The 19661-nt window shown below is 40.3% G+C and overlaps 1 protein-coding gene across 1 annotated transcript in view; it reads left to right on the top strand.

Annotated features, from left to right (window-relative positions):
* Positions 1-19661, top strand: part of DGKB (diacylglycerol kinase beta) — an 876561-nt gene that overhangs the window by 80206 nt on the left and 776694 nt on the right. The window contains exons 5-6 of the mRNA XM_030201293.1: positions 3376-3516; positions 8265-8314. Of these exons, the coding sequence (XP_030057153.1) occupies positions 3376-3516; positions 8265-8314 (191 nt within the window). The remainder of the gene's footprint in view (positions 1-3375; positions 3517-8264; positions 8315-19661) is intronic.

Here is a 19661-nt window from a genome sequence, read left to right as displayed (position 1 = left end):
AAAATCCTGTGCAGGGGCAGGAGTAGCAGAGTCAACATTGTGAGAGTTATGCCATGCATCATCCTCACTGGAGCTACTTGAACTTTGATCAAAAGTGACCTTCTTGGATCTAATACGAGAGGACTTTGGATGAATCCACGTGTAAACCTTATCCTGTTGATAATCTTGTCTCTATTGAACTTAGTTTGATATTTTTTTCACTCACTAAATTCATGAAGCTTAACATTTAACTCTTCAATTTTAGTTGGAACTTCAGTAGGTAGTAAGGATGTAGAAACTAGTGAAAAGTTGGTCAATCTCCAGTTTCAACTGTAAAGACATTTTCTGAGCTTGTTCTACAGTCAGGATCATCAAATCCATGGAGCGCTTATTTAAAATCCTATACTAATTCTGAACAAACTCCTTGTCTTCTTGGTATAAACAAGGTTCTTTAAGGACCTGTAAACCCCTTGGAATCTTTTTCGCCCTTAAATATTCAATTAAAGTGGCTGCATGAAGCTCTGTATGAACTGTTCTGTAAACGTTCCAAGGTTGCCCAGGAACCCTGCACATTGCTACCAGAACTTTCAGAAAAAAGAGGAGGAGTTTCCAAGTACTTGGTAAGTTGATCTCCAGAAATACTGAGAACAAAATCATCCCCCGCTCCCTAAGTAGTCATAGCAAAAAATTCCCCAAGAAAATTTGTTATTCAAACCAACATATACTGAAATAATTTTAATTTATTTTAGTAATAAAACAACAAAACCCCTCAGGCAAAACAGGGGCGTAGCTACGGGTGGGCCTGGGTGGGCCCAGGCCCACCCAATCTCAGCTTAGGCCCACCCAGTTTTCCTTCTCCTCCAATCAGTGCAAGCCAGCCTTTAGCCCCGCAGCCGAAAGAGCAGCTCTTCTCCAGCATGCGGCACCGGTCGCGTCAGGAGAAAGCAGTACACACGCTGCTTTAGACCTGCCCCGAGAAGCCTTTCTTTCTCCTTCAACTTCCCTTCCTGTTCCCGTGTAGGCGGGAAGTTGTAGGAGAGAGAAGGGCTTCCAGGCAGGGACAGGTCTAAAGCAGTGTTTGTACTGCTTTCTCAATGAAGCTGCGGGGCGACTCGAGAGATTGGAAGACTAGGGGGAGGGGATGATACCAGGCAGCACGGGGCTGGAGGGAGAGAAAGAATGGCCACAAATTCTTGATGTCACCTGTGCTGGAGGAGCGGAGGCAGCTACAGTCTCTGCAGCAGAGCTGGGTTCCTGGGTCACAGACATGTCGGAGCCCGGCACAGAGGTGAGAGAGCACATTTGCATGACACTGTTAACTCTGCTCTCTGGCTGATCAGGGCAATGAACTCAACAGCTAATTGCAACTTGAAATGTTTTATTTCAATTCCATGTGGGCAGTGATTTACTTTCAATCAGCAGTGCAAGGGCTGCCTTCACATGTTTTCTTTTTCCTGTGCTGCAAAGAATGTAACCAGAACCAGAGCCTTTGTGATACCAGCAGTGAAAAAGCAGGTTGTCGATGTAGGGGAGGGATCAGGTCAGATGGACAGCCCTGGGGTTAACTCTCTGTCTCTCTCCGGCATAGGAGGGGAGATGGCAAGGAGAGTGGCTTAGTATTATTACGTTTAAATAGACTGAAGCATGTATGGTAAATCATTTCAGTTTTCAACTGATCTTTCCACGTAGGTGGGAGCACAAATTACATTAGGCTGTCTGGGTACCAGGAATCTGTGATAGAATATTAGCATGCTGGCATTATGGACCTGTATTTAGGTGCATCCACTTATACCATGACAGTGCACTTTAGCGCATAGTTTACAAAATTGTGTATGATATGTTGGACACTCCCATGCCCTGCCCAGGGCTGCTGGGGGGGGGGGGGGGGTGACAAAATTCCCCAGGCCCAGCCTCCAAGGGGGGCCCGGTGCTGAGATCTATGTCTCTTCTGCTCCTGTCAGGACCCGGGTGATGGCGTTAACGTGATAACCCGGTCCCGGCACACAGGAACAGGAAAGAGACAGACCACGGAAGGCTGTCAGACTGTGCGTTGTTTTAAGGCAATCGGCAATGTATTCCAACGTTGCGTGCAGATGTAGGAGAAGCTGGATGCATATAATGATTTGTATGTAAGTCCCTTACAGTTAGGGTAATGGAGGTTTAAAAAAGTATGTGAGGAACTTTTTGTGTTTCTTGCTGGTATGTCTATAAGGTCTGAAATATACGTCGGGGCCTCTCCATGGATGATTTTATGAGCCAGGGTGCAGATTTTGAATGTAATTCAGTCTGTTAGTGGGAACCAATGTAATTTGTTTCTAAGGGGACTGGCGCTTTCATATTTCGCTTTTCCAAATATGAGTCTGGCTGATGCTGGGGTGTGGGGGGGGGGGTGGGGGTAGGGTAGAGATGAGAAGGGCTGATGCCGAGCTACAGCGTTGGATGAAGGGGTAGAGAAGCAAAGTTTGAAGGATATCATTTCTGAAATTATACTGTAGGATCCTGTTGTGTGTTGATATGTTTGCCATTATAGTAGACTTACGCCTGGTCAAGTTTAAGATGTGCGACAGTGTAAACTATATTTTAAAATATTGGTTTTTCCATATGTTGATGCTGGGCATACTACTTAGAAATCCATCATCAAGTGCATTCTAATGCATTATTTTGTAGCAAGAAACACTACTCACACCTATATACACAGTGCCCACCCACATTAGCTCTGGGCCCACCCAAAATGTTAGGTCTGGCTACGCCACTGAGGCAAAATATCCAAAATATACAGGTGGGGAGGGGGGAAGGCTACTCCACAAAAATAACATCAAAAACATATAGTGATACCAACATGGCAACAATATTCAGTACTTCTCATTATTTTTCAATATTTTTTATTATTCATTTTCTAAACTTCTAAAGTTTATAAAGGACAGAGAGGTATCAGATAAGCAATTGGACAAGCTATCGGTCCTCTTAGTAAAGATCTTTCAAATAAGACAGTGGGCGAGACTGGTTAATAGACTTGAGGCCTCACTTGTTAATAAACTTGTGTGTAAATTAGGGAGGGAGCTCCTCTACCCATGCAGTGCACTTTTCCCTTTTTGATTTTCATTTATTCCTGTTATATTATGATGTTAGATTGTATTTCCCTTTTATTAAAGTATTTTATCTATTGGTTGGTGTTAGTTTCTTTTTTTTTCTTGCCTTATTTTCATTTCTTTAATGCTGTACTATCGCAAGAGTGTTTTTGTTTAGAAACTGTAAGTTTCATTATAAAAATAGAGCATACCAGATTTCAGGAAAGATCTTAATATGTCATTTTCTGATGTGCTTGCATATTTCACTAGATCTTCCAGAAGGATACTGTACAGCAAATACTACATTAACATCTTTTTTTTTTTTCAGGCATTAAAATGAATAAAGGAACTACCTTACCACAATCTCCTTTTTTGGCTACTGCAAACCCTCCAGAAGTTATTCTTTTGAAAGATATTGTTTGCTACTTGTCACTGCTTGAAAGAGGAAGGCCTGAAGACAAACTTGAATGTATGTACTGCTGTAATTTTTTTTTTTTTAATTATTTTGGCTATATCTAGGAAAGAAATTTGCTGTGGTTACTTTGGTGAATTTAATAATATAAAATACTAGCTCAAACCATATATTCTACTTTTGATTACTTACCTACCCACTCAAAGAACATTTAAATGTTGTACAATTGGAGAAAAAGTTATCCAGCTGTAGAATAAAAACTGTAAAACAAATGTTTGGCTGCTTTTGTGAAAGCACGCTTATCTGTTTTTAAAAATAGAAGGAATGTGCTCTCTACTGGAAGACTTGAGTCACTGCATCAGTGTTTGGTACCTTTTAAAGTGATAACCTGCTGTATGTAATCTGTGTCAGAGGTATTGGGAATATAGCTGCTTATATCCAAGTTTTACTTTCTGAACCCTGCCCATAGTACGTTTTTTAATTTTTTCTATGATAGAAGATGGTCATTGCATTATCATGGGTAAAATTAAAGTGATAGTGGCGAGAATATTCCTTGGAATATGGTATTCTTGACTTTTTTGTGTACTGTAATATTGCACCCAAAAATTATTTTGTGGATGCTTTAATATTTTTTCATTTTTTATATTAAAAAAGTTTCTTAGTAAACTTTATTTTGGGATGGAATGAAGTAGATTTTTTTTTAAGTTAGGCTTGTTCTAATCCAGTGATAGTGCCTAGAAATGTTTTTCGGGGAAAAAAGCTTTTGGTTGTTTTTGGATCATTTTAGGGGTCAATATTCAAAGGGGTTTAACTGAGCAGGAGAGGCTCTTGCCCAGTTAATGCCTTCTTAGCTTACTGGCCGGCTGCTGATACTCAGCAGCAGTTAACCAGGTAGTGCCGCTGAATATTGACTCTAATCAGTCATTCCCTTATCATCTAGGAGTTTGGGTGAAGCTACAATTTAGCCAGTTAGTGGTGATATTTGGTTTGATATCTGGCTAAATAAGTGGATAAAGTTAAGACAGCAAGAACACTGTCTGAAGATTGGCCAGTGTCCAGTTAACTTCCTGGTTGCTGCTCTAACTAGGATATTCAGTTCCAGAGGCAGCATGAGTCCTGGTATTGGAATTCTGGGGTTAATTCAGCTCACAGGTATGTGTGGCTTACAAGCTGCTTATCACTGCGGGCTGAATATTGTTCCCCAGGTTTTTTGGCCAATATTCACGTGTCTTTTTGGTTTATTTCAGAATTTGATCCATGTAAAATTTGGTTAAGGCAGGTAAAATATTTTATTTATTTATTTTACTGTCTCTTTATTAAGGTTTAACAGGTATAACATACAGCAGCTATTAACTCTAATTTCTGCTTATTGACAGAGATAATAAAACTGCCTTTCACAATGAAAGTTAACACCCGCTAATGAACCCTACCCACCCCTTAAAAATCCCCAATTCCCTCCCCATCCCTGATCCTGTGTGCTGTCTTTCCAACTGAAGAAACCTCGCCCACATTTCTTGATTTTGTGACCATTTATCAGTTTGCAACGCAGTCAATCTAAACCATTCACAAAGAGTACTCAACATGTGGATAAAGGTGAGCCGGTTGATGTAGTATACCTTGAATTTCAGAAAGCTTTTGACAAAGTTCCTCATGAGAGACTTCTGAGAAAATTAAAGAGTCATAGGATAGGAGGCAGTGTTCTGTTGTAGATTAGGAACTGGTTATTGGAAAGAAAACAGAGAGTAGGGTTAAATGGCCATTTCTTTCAGTGGAGGAGGGCAAATAGTGGAGTGCCACAGAGATCTGTACTGGGACCGGTGTTATTTGACATATTTATAAATGATCTGGAAAAAGGATCAACAAGTGAGGTGATTACATTTGCAGATGACACAAAACTATTCAAGGTTGTTAAAACACATGCAGACTGAAAAATTGCAGGAAGACCTTAGGAAATTGGAAGACTGGGCATCCAAATGGTAGATGAAATTTATTGTGGACAAATACAGTGATGCACATTGGGAAGAATAATCCGAATCATAGTTAACTTTTGCTAGGATCCACCTTGGGGGTCTGCACCCAAGAAAAGATCTATTTGTCGTCGTAGACATTACGCTGAAATCTGCCCAGTGTGCGGCAGCAGCCAAAAAAGCAAACAGGATGCTAGGAATTATTAGGAAAGGGATGGTAAACAAGATCGAGAATACTATAATGCCTCTGTATCGCTCCGTGGTGTGATCTCACCTTGAGTTTTATGTTCAGGTCTGGTTGCTGTATTTCAAAATGGATATAGTGGAATTAGAAAAGTTTCAAAGAAGAGCAACCAAAATGATAAAGGGGATGGAACGCCTCATATGAGGAAAGGCTAAAGAGGTTAGGGCTCTTCAGCTTGGGAAAGAGATGGCTGAGGGGAGATATGGTTGAGGTCTACAAAATTCTGAGTGGTGTAGAACGAGTAGAATTGAATCTTTTCAAGAAGAACAAAGACTAGGGGACACTCAATTAAGTTACATGGAAATACTTTTAAAACAAATAGGAGGAAATATTTTTCCCTCAACGACTAGTTAATCTCTGAAACTCTTTGCCGGAGGCTGTAGTAACAGCGGTTAGTGTATATGGCTTTAGAAAAGGTTTGGGCAAGTTCCTGGAGTAAAAGTCCTTAGTCGGCTATTGAGACAGAGATGAGGAAGCCACTGCTTGCCCTGGGATTGGTAGCACATAATGTTGCTACTAATTGGGTTTCTGCCAGGTACTTGTAACCTGAATTGGCCACTGTTGGAAACAGGATACTGGGCCAGATAGACCATTGTTCTTATGTTCTCTCTTTAAGCATACACAATGTTGGGTACTCCAGTGAATGTCAATGGTGTGCAATAGGTATTGAAGTTGCAGTAAGAGTTAAAAGCATTAATTTAGCCATGGCCCCTGTTATCCCTTCCACTTTCCCATTCAACAAGGCAATTTCCATAGTGTGTGGTACAGAAATATCATGCAACTGTTGTATATAGGTGAATACCTCCCCCCCGAAAGCTCCTGAACCTTGGGATAATCACACCAAATGTGTTCGTATGTATCCTGCTCTCCGCACCCTCTGTAGCACAAACAATCCCCTCTCCCCAAAATGGTCTGCATCCTAAAGGGAGAATAATGTCATTAGCACCTTAAGGATATTATCAGTAATTTGAGGTGCATAAAGTAATTTATGGATATGTAACAAGATATCCTTCAATTCCAAATAAGGTATCTCCGTACCCAAATCTCTCTCCCAAGCCTTCATGTAACTAGCCTTCCATTGTCCTGTATTGTTAAGAAGATTATACACTACAGATATAAAGCCCTTACTAATTTTCTGTTCTCTCTTTTCAAAAGCTGCTTTAGTACCCCCACCCCTTTCTACAGATCTTTCTACTTCAATGAAATGTTTGACCTGAAGGATGGAAATAGGTTATTGGCCGCCAATTGCTATCGCTCCTGCATAGTCCCAAAAGGCATAATTTTCTCATTCTTTAGAAATTGACCAAAACTTATAAGGTCCTGCCTTTCCCATCAATGAAACAAGTTATTACCTTGTCAAGGTTGAAATTTATCAGTGTTCCCCAAAAGTTGAAAATATGGCCAAGTCTTCCTCTGCAACACAGTAGGGTGAGTCTTGAGCCACACCCCCATAGTGACCTGTATAAATGTATTTTGAATGCCCAAGATGTCTTTGGGCATTCTAGCAGGCAAGTAAAATATTTTAAAGTGCATACATCAGTTTTACATGCATTGATTTGAGAATTTATGTGCATAAAGTTGATTTACATGCATTCTTTTTCCTAATGCTTACTCCAAATAGTGCCTGTTGTCAAGGATCTCTGTGTTATCTGTCCATATTTATGTATGGCATTGAAAAAAGGAGCTAGAGCCAGTGGAGGTTCTCAATCCATGCTGGCAGAGATAGCTAGATAGAATTGGCAGTGGAGGCAGAGAAGAGAGCTGGAGAGGTCCTTTATTACCATCACTAGAAGAAAAGGCTGGGTGTAAGTGGCAGCAGTAGCAGAGAAGAGAACTGTCCCAGTTTCTGCTGGTAAGAGAGAAGGCTGAGTGAAATTGGTGGTATTGACCATTGAGAAGATACCAGCAAGGATTTCTAATTCTGGGCAGATGTGGTGGTGGAAATGGGTGGCGAGGTTTCTCAGTGCCTGCAGCCAGAAGAGATGATTAGTTGGAGGTGGGGTGGACAGGAGCTGAAGCTGATAGTGACTGCAGAAAGAAGGGAGAGGAAGAGATTAAGCTGAAATAAAAGAGAAGTATGGGGTAAGAGAAACTAAGGGCAGGAGGGTGAGAGAAGACATTGAGGGGAAAGGGAAGAAATGTGAAACCTACTTCATTCACATAAACCTACTACACCTGGGCATGCAGTACGTGTGCAATCTCCCTATTTTACATACACATGCAGCAAAATCTGGTCTTTCAAGCCTTCTGACTACCTGTCCACTTACTGATGTACAGCAGCAAACACATACAGTACATGTACACAAAATGTGAACTACAAACTTGGAAACACACCTGTACCCTAACCTTTTCAGATGTGATTTGATAACCAGCCTTTCTATGATTACTGTCAAAGCAGTTTGCATATTATATACACTTATTATGTACCAGGGGCAGTGGAGGCTTAAGTGACTTGCCCAGAGTCACAAGAAGCTGCAGTGGGGTTAATGAAGATAGTATTCCATACAGAATTCAATAAAACCAACAGATAACAAAAGTTTCCCTTTTGAAATAATCTATCTAGATGTAATTTATATTTTATATTTCTTTTATAGTTATGTTTCGCCTATATGATACGGATGGAAATGGATACCTGGACAGCTCGGTAATTTTCTTTACAGTTTTGGCATGTCAGAATTACATGTAACCTATCTAATTTGCAAGTCACAAGCTAGATATTTATTTTAGCAGTTCACAGAGCTAAAGACAGTGAGCCATGCAAACTGTATTGTCAGCAAGATTCAGCAGACTTCTGCTGAATCTGGCCACCAGTGGAATGCCGCTAAAGTTTGGATTTCTAAAATGTGTTCTTTCTCTCTGCTTACACTGAATTTTGCTCATTTCTTTGCATCTTATTTAATAAGCTTCTGTCCTGTAGTGATGGAATGGGCGCAAACCTCAGTGAATCAGGCATCTTGTGTAAAGGTAGTTTTTGCTTGGTTTTAAAGTCTAAAGTCATAAAATGACAGCCATTTCATTCTTACTAACCGGGCTTATGAAGGGCAGTTCTATAACTGAGCGTGTGCAGTTGTGCATGACTTGTATGCATAAGTGCATGGAAAAGTGGCACTCCATCACGTAGGTGCACTACATGCTATTCTATAAGATAGCAGGTAAGTGCCATAGCTCATAACTGGAAGGGGGTGTACACATGGGCAGAGCATGGAAGGGGTGGGGTGTGTCTGCAACATAATGTGCGCAACTTATAGAAGCCTATTAATTATGCATTTTGCATGATGCACTTGAGAAGCCTATAAATTATGCATTTTGCATGATGCACTTGAGAAGCCTATAAATTTAGCATTTTGCATGATGCACTTGTGCCCCGATTTAAGCTGGCCATTGACCTAGCATAAATGGTTGTGCCATCTGCTGGTCTCTCAGCGATTAATATTCAAATGATTTGTCTCTGGATAAATTTTTGTATGAATTTGCCATAGCCTCTGGATAACTTTTGTCTAGGCTTTTCAGTGTCTGGACAAAAGCTATCCAGTTAAAGGGAGTCTTCTACCAAAGCTTAGCTTGAGTTATCTGCAGCAGCTGTAGATAACTCGAGCTAAGCTTTAGTAAAAGACCCCCAAAGTGATTGGGAGTTGGAGACGTACTTGGGTATAGGTTAAAACTTGAACTGAATAACACTAATATTTAGTACTATCCAGTTAAAGTTAACTGTTTAAAGGTGGAATTACCAAAAGTTCACCTCTAGCTGAATTGAGAGTGAGGCTGTCCACAGAGTGACTGTCTGCTGACACCAAAGTACTAAAGCACTTTGTACGTTCCAGCTGCTTAGCTTACCTGATTGCCTGTTTGTGGATACATTTTACATAGACACATATATATGCAGTTCATTTTTCAAATAGGCAATGCTATCTTCTTTCAAGGCTTTAAATATTATGGATAGACTCCTAGGGGTCAATATTTAACCAGTTAAAATGGAAGCAGATATTCAATGCCGGTACCGATATATCAGTCATTACTGAATATCCAGTTTCAGCACTGGCCCAAAAGTGCCATCTGGTTAGCAACCATTTTCAGATTTCTTATCACATAGTTGGAACAGCCTTTTTGCTTTCCTAACATTATCCAGTTACTTATCTGGTTTCTCTTGAATATAGCTGTTAACTGGATAACCTCCAGCTCCGTCAAAGCACCACATATATTCTGCTTTGACATGTTAGGTGTAAGTTGGAGAAAGAATAGGGTGATAATATTGCTGATTGTAGGCTGAATGTTGGGGTATGAGGTGATAGGTTATTTTGCTTTGGGGGCCTGATACAGATATAGATTTATTCATTTAAATTATTTCCCCCTCTTCCCAGCATCTTCACCATGTTTGTTAGAGCTTATAGCACAATTCAGATCAATCTTTACTAGGTTGTGATGTCATTAACTTTAATTTCTAACTACATGGTTTCTCCATTAACACACCCTCCCCCATTCCAGTCTAGCTACGAGGGTTGAAGAAAAGTTATGCCTCCATCTCCATAATTCAACAGATGGCAGCACTGGAACCCTACATGTGTTCACTTGTTCTTGAAATCTCTTCCTTCACCTCAGATAGCGAGAAGTGTCTATGTGAAGAGGCTATTTTGCTGTTGCTTGTTAAACGGAAGCATGCAGGGAGCACTCAATGAGGCATATTTTCAAAGCACTTTGGGAGGCTAAGTTCCATAGGTTTCTATGGAACTTTGGGAGGCTAAGTGCTTTGAAAATATGCCTCAATGTGATCTAAGCAATGTGCCATGATAGAATTTCTGACGTTTGAAAGAGTCCCTCCAAGTGAAATTCACTTCCACAGGTGGGTTGCTTATGGTGATGGCTGTGTTGATGTGAGTACTGTACGTTTGCTGGGACAAAAATTGTAAAGATCATGGACCGGGAAGGGCTGATCTGCGTGATCAAAATCTAAGTGAATGACCCATGACAGCAATGGATGAGTCTCATACAAGAGAAGTTGATGAACTTGTAAAGGACAATTGGAGGATCACTCAAAGGTAAATTGCTAACAAACTTGAGATTTCATAGGAATGTGTGGGTAAAATTATAGATATTCTTGGATATCGAAAGGTTTATGCAAGATGTGTTTCTCGTGTACTGCCTTCAGCAATGAAAGCTTTAGATTTGAAATCTATGAGCAATTGTTGTCCCTGTATGAGAATGAAAGTGAGGAATTTCTTCACAAGATCATGACAGCTGATGATACATAAGCTCATCATTATGAGCCAGAAACAAAGCACCAGTCCACTATCATCACAAAGGTTCATCTGCAAAGATAAAATATTGCCTTCTGCAGGAAAAGTCATGGTTATACTCTTTTGGGACATGGAAGATGGTGTTGTCATGGAGTTCCTTGAACTTGGTACAACCATGAACTCAGATTGTTATTTTGCAACCCTGAAAACTTTGAAAGAATGATTGAGAAGAGTTGAGAATCACAAGAATGAAATTTTGTTGCAGTATGACAATGCTAGACCTCAGAAATGTCGACAGCATAAACAGGAAGACACCCTTTACAGAAATCTAAAGGAACCAAAGCAGGAGTAGAGGATGACACAATGACAATCCACCAAGGAGAGAAAGTTCAAAGCAGCTTTATTAGAGCTCCAAAATGAAAGGACTCGACATGGGCTGTGTTTCAGCAGATGCAGCCACCTGCCTCAGGGGTCACTAAACACAACTGTATGCAAAAAGAAAATAAATCAACATCATGATCAAGTATAACAGATGCATTAGTATCTTTAAGACCATAAATAAATAAAAGTGGACTGCAACAGTATATATCATCACAATATAGCAACAGCATGAAGAAGCCCAGGCCAGATTTATTATCTATTAAAAAAGGAGGGAGGAAGACCAAACAACAGTCAGCATGGTTAAAAAGTGAGGTGAAGGAAGCTATTAGAGCTAAAAGAAAATCCTTCAGAAAATGGAAGAAGGAACCAACTGAAAATAATAAGAAACAGCATAAGGAATGTCAAGTCAAATACAAAGCGCTGATAAGGAAGGCAAAGAGGGACTTTGAAAAAAAGATTGTGTTGGAGGCAAAAACACATAGTAAATTTTTTTTAGGTATATTAAAAGCAGGAAGCCGGCAAAAGAATAAGTTGGATCGCTAGATGATTGAGGGGTAAAATGGGTGATCAGGGAAGACAAAGCCACAGCGGAGAGTTTAAATGAATTCTTTGCTTCGGTCTTCACCGAGGAAGATTTGGGAGAGATACCGGTGCCAGAAATGGTATTCAAAGCTGATGAGTCGGAGAAACTGAATGAAATTTCTATAAACCTAGAGGATGTAATGGGGCAATTTGACAAATTAAAGAGTAGCAAATCTCCTGGACCAGATGGTATTTGTCCCAGAGCACTGATAGAATTGAAAAATGAACTGGCAGAACTATTGTTAGTAATATGTAATTTATCTTTAAAATCAAACATGGTACCGGAAGATTGGAGGGTAGCCCTTGTAACACTGATATTTTAAAAAAGGTTTCATAGGGGATCCGGGAAATTATAGACCGGTGAGCCAGACTTTGGTGGCGGGCAAAATGGTAGAGACTATTATAAAGAAGAAAATTACAGAGCATATTCAAAAGCATGGATTAATGAGACAAAGTCAACATGGATTTAGTGAAGGGAAATGTTGCCTCACCAATCCATTACATTTCTTTGAAGGGGTGAACAAACATGTAGACAAAGGCGAGTCAGTTGATATTGTGTATTTGGATTTTCAAAAGGAGTTTGACAAAGTACCTCATAAAAGACTCCAGAAGAAATTGGAGAGTCATGGAATAGGAAGTATTATTATTATTAGCATTTGTATAGTGTAGTAGTGTTCTATTGTGGATTAAAAACTGGTTAAAGGATAGAAAACAGAGAGTAGGGTTAAATGGTCAGTATTCTCAATGGAGAAGGTTAGATATGGTGTTCCACAGGGGTCTGTGCTGGGACCGCTGCTTTTTAACATATCCTATATAATAATTCTCACCTCCAACGTTCTATGCTTGGGACCGTGGCTCCCTGGCTGCAAGTGGTCTGCGAGGCAGACACGCACGGACGTCACTGATGTCAACACAGCTGATTCCAAGGCAAGGGGAGGAGTAATACTCCTCCTACTGCCTCGGAATCAGCTGTTACCCCCCCCCCTCCGCGCTATGGCCCCCTCGAAACCCACCCCCTCACGCGAACCTGTCGATCCCCCCCCCCGGAACGCCGAAAACTGCCGCCGCCGCCGTTGTGCTACCTTCCCTTCCCGTAGGTTCTTCAATCATCTTCTTAGAAAGTTTAACTCCGTGCGTCTGACGTCAGACGCACTGAGTTAAACTTTCTAAGAAGATGATTGAAGAACCTACAGGAAGGGAATGTAGCACAACAACGGCGGCGGTGGCGGCAGTGTTCGCTGGCACGGGGGGGGGGAACGACAGGTTCGCGGAAGGGGGGGTTCAAGGGGGCCGTAGCACGGGGGGGGGGGGGGATTGCCTGCCTAAGGCCCGTTTCCTTGCCTACAGAAACGGGCCTTTTTTACTAGTTTATAAATGATCTAGAGATGGGAGTAACTAGTGAGGTAATTAAATTTGCTGATGACACAAAGCTATTCAAAGTTGTTAAATCGCGGGAGGATTGTGAAAAATTACAAGAGGACCTTTCAAGACTGGGAGACTGGGTGTCTAATTGGCAGATGACGTTTTATGTGAGCAAGTGCAAAGTGATGCATGTGGAAAAGAGGAATCCAGACTATAGCTACGTAATGGAAGGTTCCATGTTAGGAGTCATCGATCAAGGGATCTCGGTGTCGATATTGATGATACATTGAGATCTTCTGCTCAGTGTGCTGCGGCGGCTAAGAAAGCAAGTGGAATGTTAGGTATTATTAGGAAAGGAATGGAAAGCAAAAATGAGGATGTTATAATGCCTTTGTATCGCTCCATGGTGCGACCGCACCTCGAATATTGTGTTCAATTCTGGTCACCGCATCTCAAAAAAGATATAGTGGAATTAGAAAAGGTACAGAGAATGGCAACAAAAAATGATAAAGGGGATGGGACAACTTCCCTGTGAGGAAAGGCTGAAGCATCTGAGGCTCAGCTTAGAGAAAAAATGGCTGAACGGAGATATGATAGAGGTCTATAAAATAATGAGTGCAGTGGAATGGGTGGAAGTGAATCGTTTGTTTACTGTTTCCAAAAATACTAGGACTAGGGGGCATTAGATGAAGCTACAAAGTAGTAAATTTAATACGAATCTGAGAAAATATTTCTTCACTCAACGTGTAATTAAACTCTGGAATTTGTTGCCAGAGAATGTGGTAAAGGCGGTTAGCTTAGCGGGGTTTTAAAAGGGTCTGGACGGCTTCCTAAAGGAAAAGTCCATAGACCATTATTAAATTGACTTGGGGAAAATCTTCTGCTTATTTATGGGATAAGCAGCATAAAATGTATTGCGCTTTTTTGGGATCTTGTCAGGTATTTGTGACCTGGATTGGCCACTGTTGGAAACAGGATGCTGGGCTTGATGGACCTTTGGTCTGTCCCAGTGTGGCAATACTTATGTACTTATTTAAATGTTACAGTGACTTGCATGGAAATCAAATGCTCACATAAAGGTCATAAAAAGGTTATGAAAACAAGCTGTTTCACATCTCTGGGGCAAATAACTTCTTGGTACCAAAGTAAAAATAAACCAGATAACCTTACCAGTGCTGTGGTGTAAACAGAAAGACACCATGGACAATTCACAGGTCACCAATTATCCAGAAAGCTGGCAGTGCATATTCACCAGTTTTAAAAATGTCATAATACATGGGAGCAAAATGCATATGCAAATACTGGCTATGATCACCCTCTCGGATACTAGAATAACTGGCTTTCATAAACCGGTTATATATTTAACCAGTTATTAAAAAAGTGAATAAATAAACTCTATAGAAAACAGAGAGGTGTTAATACAGACCAAATTAGATTAAGTAAAGTAGCTACTTCTACTCTGGTTGCTGTGCCTTATACTCCGGCCAATGTCACCTCGCCTGATAGGGACAGGAAACGTAATTAGGAGTGCCTTTGTCAAGTCCAGTTACTTCCCCTCCACCTCCATCACGCTCTTTTTTAGAGAAGGTATGCGACAGGGAACCTGGACACGCCAGTTCAGAGGTCGCCTATCCTCATGACAACAACCCGTGCAGAATCACCACTTCAGGGGCAAAGGGAGGGGTGGGCTACCCCAGGTTTGCTCAGATCAGGTTTCCTCCAAATTACCATCAAGAACATCAACGAATGAACAGATGGGTTTAGATATTCCAATTTTTAATTTGTCTAACACTACTCTCTCAGAGACACAGATTCAGGTTCTAATCAAAGGTTTATCATTTGTTCCCACCACTGGACATAACACCTTTCAGACCAGTTGAAATTTTATATATTTAGATTCACTCGCAAATTACAAATCATTCAGGCTTTTTCCAGCAATACAGTCCTACATGCTGATATTTCCATCGTCAGAAATCCATCACAATGGATTCCTCCAGGGCCTATGGATCGTCTGATTCACAATTTCAACAACTGTGTCCAATGTGATGTCATCCTACTGGAAAAGAACAAGCAGTGCTTTTATTTCACGTCCCGACAAGAAGAAGCAGTACGCTCATTGGCCCATGATCATTCCATAGTCATAAAACCAGTTGATAAAGGAGGCGGGATCGTGGTGCAAGACGGGGAAGACTACGTTGCAGAAATCAAAAGACAGTTGGATGACAGACAGCATTATGTCCTTTGGATTCATATCCCACAGAATCCCTGAAAAAGATGTAAAAGAAGCAATTTTACTAACTTCATCTAGAGGATTTCTGACCTCCAAGGAAAAAAGACTTTTTGGTGGTTAAACATCCCATCATCCCGACCATTTACACATTGCCAAAGATCCACAAGTCAACCGACCACCCACATAGTAGACCTGTCATTTCTGCCAAAGGTTCTGTGCTTGAGCCATTGACAGTTTTCCTAGATGTTTTTTCTTCATCTATTGGTTCCTAAGGGATTCAGTTCACATGATCAATTTCCTAGATGATTTTGATGGCGATTTGTCCGACGTTGTTCTAGGAACCCTAGACATTTAACATTCCTCAGCTAGATGCACTCTGGATCATAGAAGCTGCTTTTCAAGACCGTGCTTCCAACCATAGTATTCCTAACTGGATTATTATCACACTTGTGACAATAGCATTTTTTTTGCTTTTTAAATCGGTTTTATCTACAACTTTGAGGAACAGCAATGGGACAGCCATGGTCCCAGATATTGTGAACCTATATGTGGCTCATTTTGAAGATAGTCATCTCCATGGACATCCTTATCAGAATAACGTCGATGATATCTTTTTATTGTGGCGGGTTGATAGCACGAGATTGGAGACATTACTTGTCATTCAACCCTCGTAGATACTGCAGCGCAACATTCCTTGGCCAAAAGTCACAGACTGTGACTACTGTTAGAACCAGTACAGAAGCACCCTAAAGCTACCCTTTAGGTTGATTTAATTTTGTAAACTCCTTGTGTATAAGTAGCCACATATTTGTCCAAATGGCTTGATATAAAATTTCCACTGGCGTAAAGGTACGCTCAATGACATGATGACATTTACTTTCCAGGTAGGCCCGCACAGTGGCGAAGTATGAATGGAATTTAAAAGTATGGAAGTAGATTATAAAATAGGCTCATTTATGCATGTGCTTAAATAATGTAGTTGCAGACATTTACATGTGCTCTCGAGCAGGCATGATTTCTGCCTGTTATGCTAGTATTTTATAAAGACACCTAGGGGTTCTTTTACTAAAGTGCTTAAAGCTGTTATCGCTTGAATTAAGGCAGCTGATTGCTACAGCAGAGACATGCTACAGTAGTGGCATGATGGTTTGTGTCTACTGATTTGCACTATAACAGCATATTTTGTTAGGGGACAGTAACTAGACAGGTCGTGGGCACAGAGTGGGCATAGACTGAATAATATGGTGAGTGCTGGGTAATTAATGTGCACTAACTTTTATTTGTTTAATTAGTGCGGCCTCGTTTAGCACCTTCACCGTGGGAGGCGCTAAGTGCAGCTGTGCTAATTGCAACCAAGTTTTACCTGTGCTAATGCAAATATCCAATGTGTTAATTGCAAAGGACATGTTGGGCACACCCCCATAATATAGCATGCAGCCTTTGCATCTAACATGCTCTGATATTTGCTTTTATGGTGCGTTAAGTGTAAAAGCCTACATATTTTAGTAAAAGATGTTCATAGATGCCTCTCTCTCGCTTTCATTCTATAGCAGGTCACCTAAAATTAGGTGCCAGTTTGTATATGTAAGTTATAGAATATTTGCATTTATATATGTGACTATTAGTTACGCGCTAACCAGTATTCTACAACTTTAATGCATAACTTACTTAGCACATAAATTCAAGGGGACATTTAGAGAGGGCAGGGCATAGGAGAGTCCAACAATTATGTGTGTAATTTATAGAATACTGTAAATTATGTGATAAAATGCCCCATTTAGACATGCACATTTATGTCTGCTGTTGGCATAGTATATGCCTAAACGTTGGTGCAAAATGCTGACTTACACTAGAATTCAGTACTGGAATCTGAGTGCCCAGATGCTGTTATAGAATTTGCACTCACCGTGCTGCATATTGGTGCCTAACTTTTGGCACACTTTATAGAATTGTCCCCCTAAGTGTCTATATAAAATATCCCTTAATAGATACATACTTGCCCTCTTAACCTAGATTTCTTCTTGTAAAAATTACCTTCCACATGTCATTGTTCAATGAGTGAAACTCCCTTCCCTAAAGGAAGTATTAAATATGGTTATGATGGTTAATAGATAATGCAATATTGGATGCATATCTAGAATTAGAAATGAAAAGCATTGAAATGATGTTTTAATTCCCATTTTAGTTTGCTTTGTTTCAGTTTTGTATGATTGTATTGAACAGATTTACTCAGTTGGTCAGTTATTATTTAAATGATTTGCTTAAATTTCATCTTAACATATTCATATTGCTGCATCCGTGTTCGTAAATCTGTTTTGAGTGGCATTTTAACCCTTTGACGACTAGTCTAGGAATACGTATTGAATAACAAATTCCTAGACCCCTGATGCAGGCCGGTAAGGCTGAAAGTCGTTCTCATTGTTTTGAAAGAATTTCTAATAAACTTTGTTCTGAACACCATCTGCGAGAGGTTTCGTTGCTCTACTTTTTTCTGATTGGTGTTTTCCCTCCAGTGGAGCAATTTGCCTTCTGTTTTTGACTGTCAAAAATGGGATTAATGCATGGGGAAGTCCTGTGTTAGAGTGCATTAAACCCGTTTCCTTGTGCATCTTAGTAAAAGGGCCCCTAGACTGCCACTGTTTTTTCTTTCTTTTCATCCAGTTTTTGCAGCTTCAGTTCTTGTTTATCTTGGCTATGTGCTCTTATCAATTCCTTGTTCCATTAGATGAGACTGCCTTTACATTTAAAATAGCCAAGCAGAATTAAATGCTACAAGGGAATGAAATTTTTTTGTGATCCTTATATTTAATAGTGATTTACACCGTTTAAAGCCCAACATATTTATGTGGTTTGCAAGCCATTGACAGACTAAAAGTCTTCACTCTAGATGTCATAGTTTTCACTTAAAATTATTATTTAATAATAGATAAATATTAGCAGACATTCTAATATCTAATGGGGGGTACTTTGACAAAACTTCTTATTATTTCTCTTATCAAAAAGGCAATTAAAAAGTTAAATATATAATGTAGAAGACTTCTGTTATTTGGGTGCCTGTGGGATTTTGCTTGGGGAAAGTAAAGCGTGTTTGTTACTGTCATGAAAAACCTAGCCACCCGCTTGGGGTTACCCCATGGCGACTTAGAGGGTCTGTCCCCAGCACAGCTCAGATCCACCTGTACCTGCCGCTTGTGCTTTACACTAGCATCTTCCTCCTACCAACTGGGTCACAACTGCCTCTGGGTGAGTCTCTCGTTCTCAAATTATCCCCAGTGATTTCAATGTTACTGGAGGGCACACTCCCAGTGGTCCCACAGTTCCTAGAAAGCACTCACAAACCCAGCACACAAACCACCAGGATTCTTTATCAGTTCAAAGAGGCAATAAACTGAAAGTTGCTTATTGTCTTAAAAATATTGAACAATGACCAAAATAAATTGCAATCAGCAAACAATAACAGGTAGCTACAATATGGATTAATTATAAAACTATCTAAACATTTGTTTAATTTCTGAAATGTACCTGGGAAGATCAGGACATAATAGTTGTTCACTGAGACTGGCTAAGACTGGAGCAAAAGCCAGTACTCTCCAAATGAAGATGAGCTCCTGGGCCAATCAGAACCCAGAACAAAGAATATTTCAAGAATATACTGCTTCTTGTTTGTGTTAAACTAAAGAAAGAACATTCATTTCTTTTCTGTAACAGCTTACAACAAAGAAACACCACCTGCTGGCCAAATAGGAGAAATATACTTCAAGACATAATTAATGCAGTAAAATATCCAATACATTTTACAGGCTTATAACACATTTTCTTCACACTACCCTATAGTGGCTAATTGCGGTATTGCTGGCTGTTTTACTCCCCCTCTTGCTTATGTAATCCCTCTATTGCAATATGAAGTTCTTCTGCTTGTACTTGTGTTTTATTGGGTGTGCACAACATATGCTTGGCAGGTTTCATATGCTTGTGCTGCCTTGTGCGTGATGCATAGGTGTAGTTTGGGAGTCTGTCTTTATTTCCTATACTGGAAATAAAGGTTTGCTCTGCTTTAGGAGAAACTCCCCTGGGTTGGTTACTGGGCTTGATCCCCATAGCAACTTCCTCCCCCCCCCCAACCTGCTCCCCGCCTCAGAGTCTTAAGTCTACATATTATGTGTCTGAATTTTAAGAGGTCATTGGGTACACTTCTTCGTTCACTT

The sequence above is a fragment of the Microcaecilia unicolor genome, chromosome 1, assembly GCF_901765095.1.
Source record: "Microcaecilia unicolor chromosome 1, aMicUni1.1, whole genome shotgun sequence".
NCBI lineage: Eukaryota > Metazoa > Chordata > Amphibia > Gymnophiona > Siphonopidae > Microcaecilia > Microcaecilia unicolor.
Note: the sequence above shows the minus strand (reverse complement) of the source record. Positions and strands in the feature narration are given on the sequence as shown.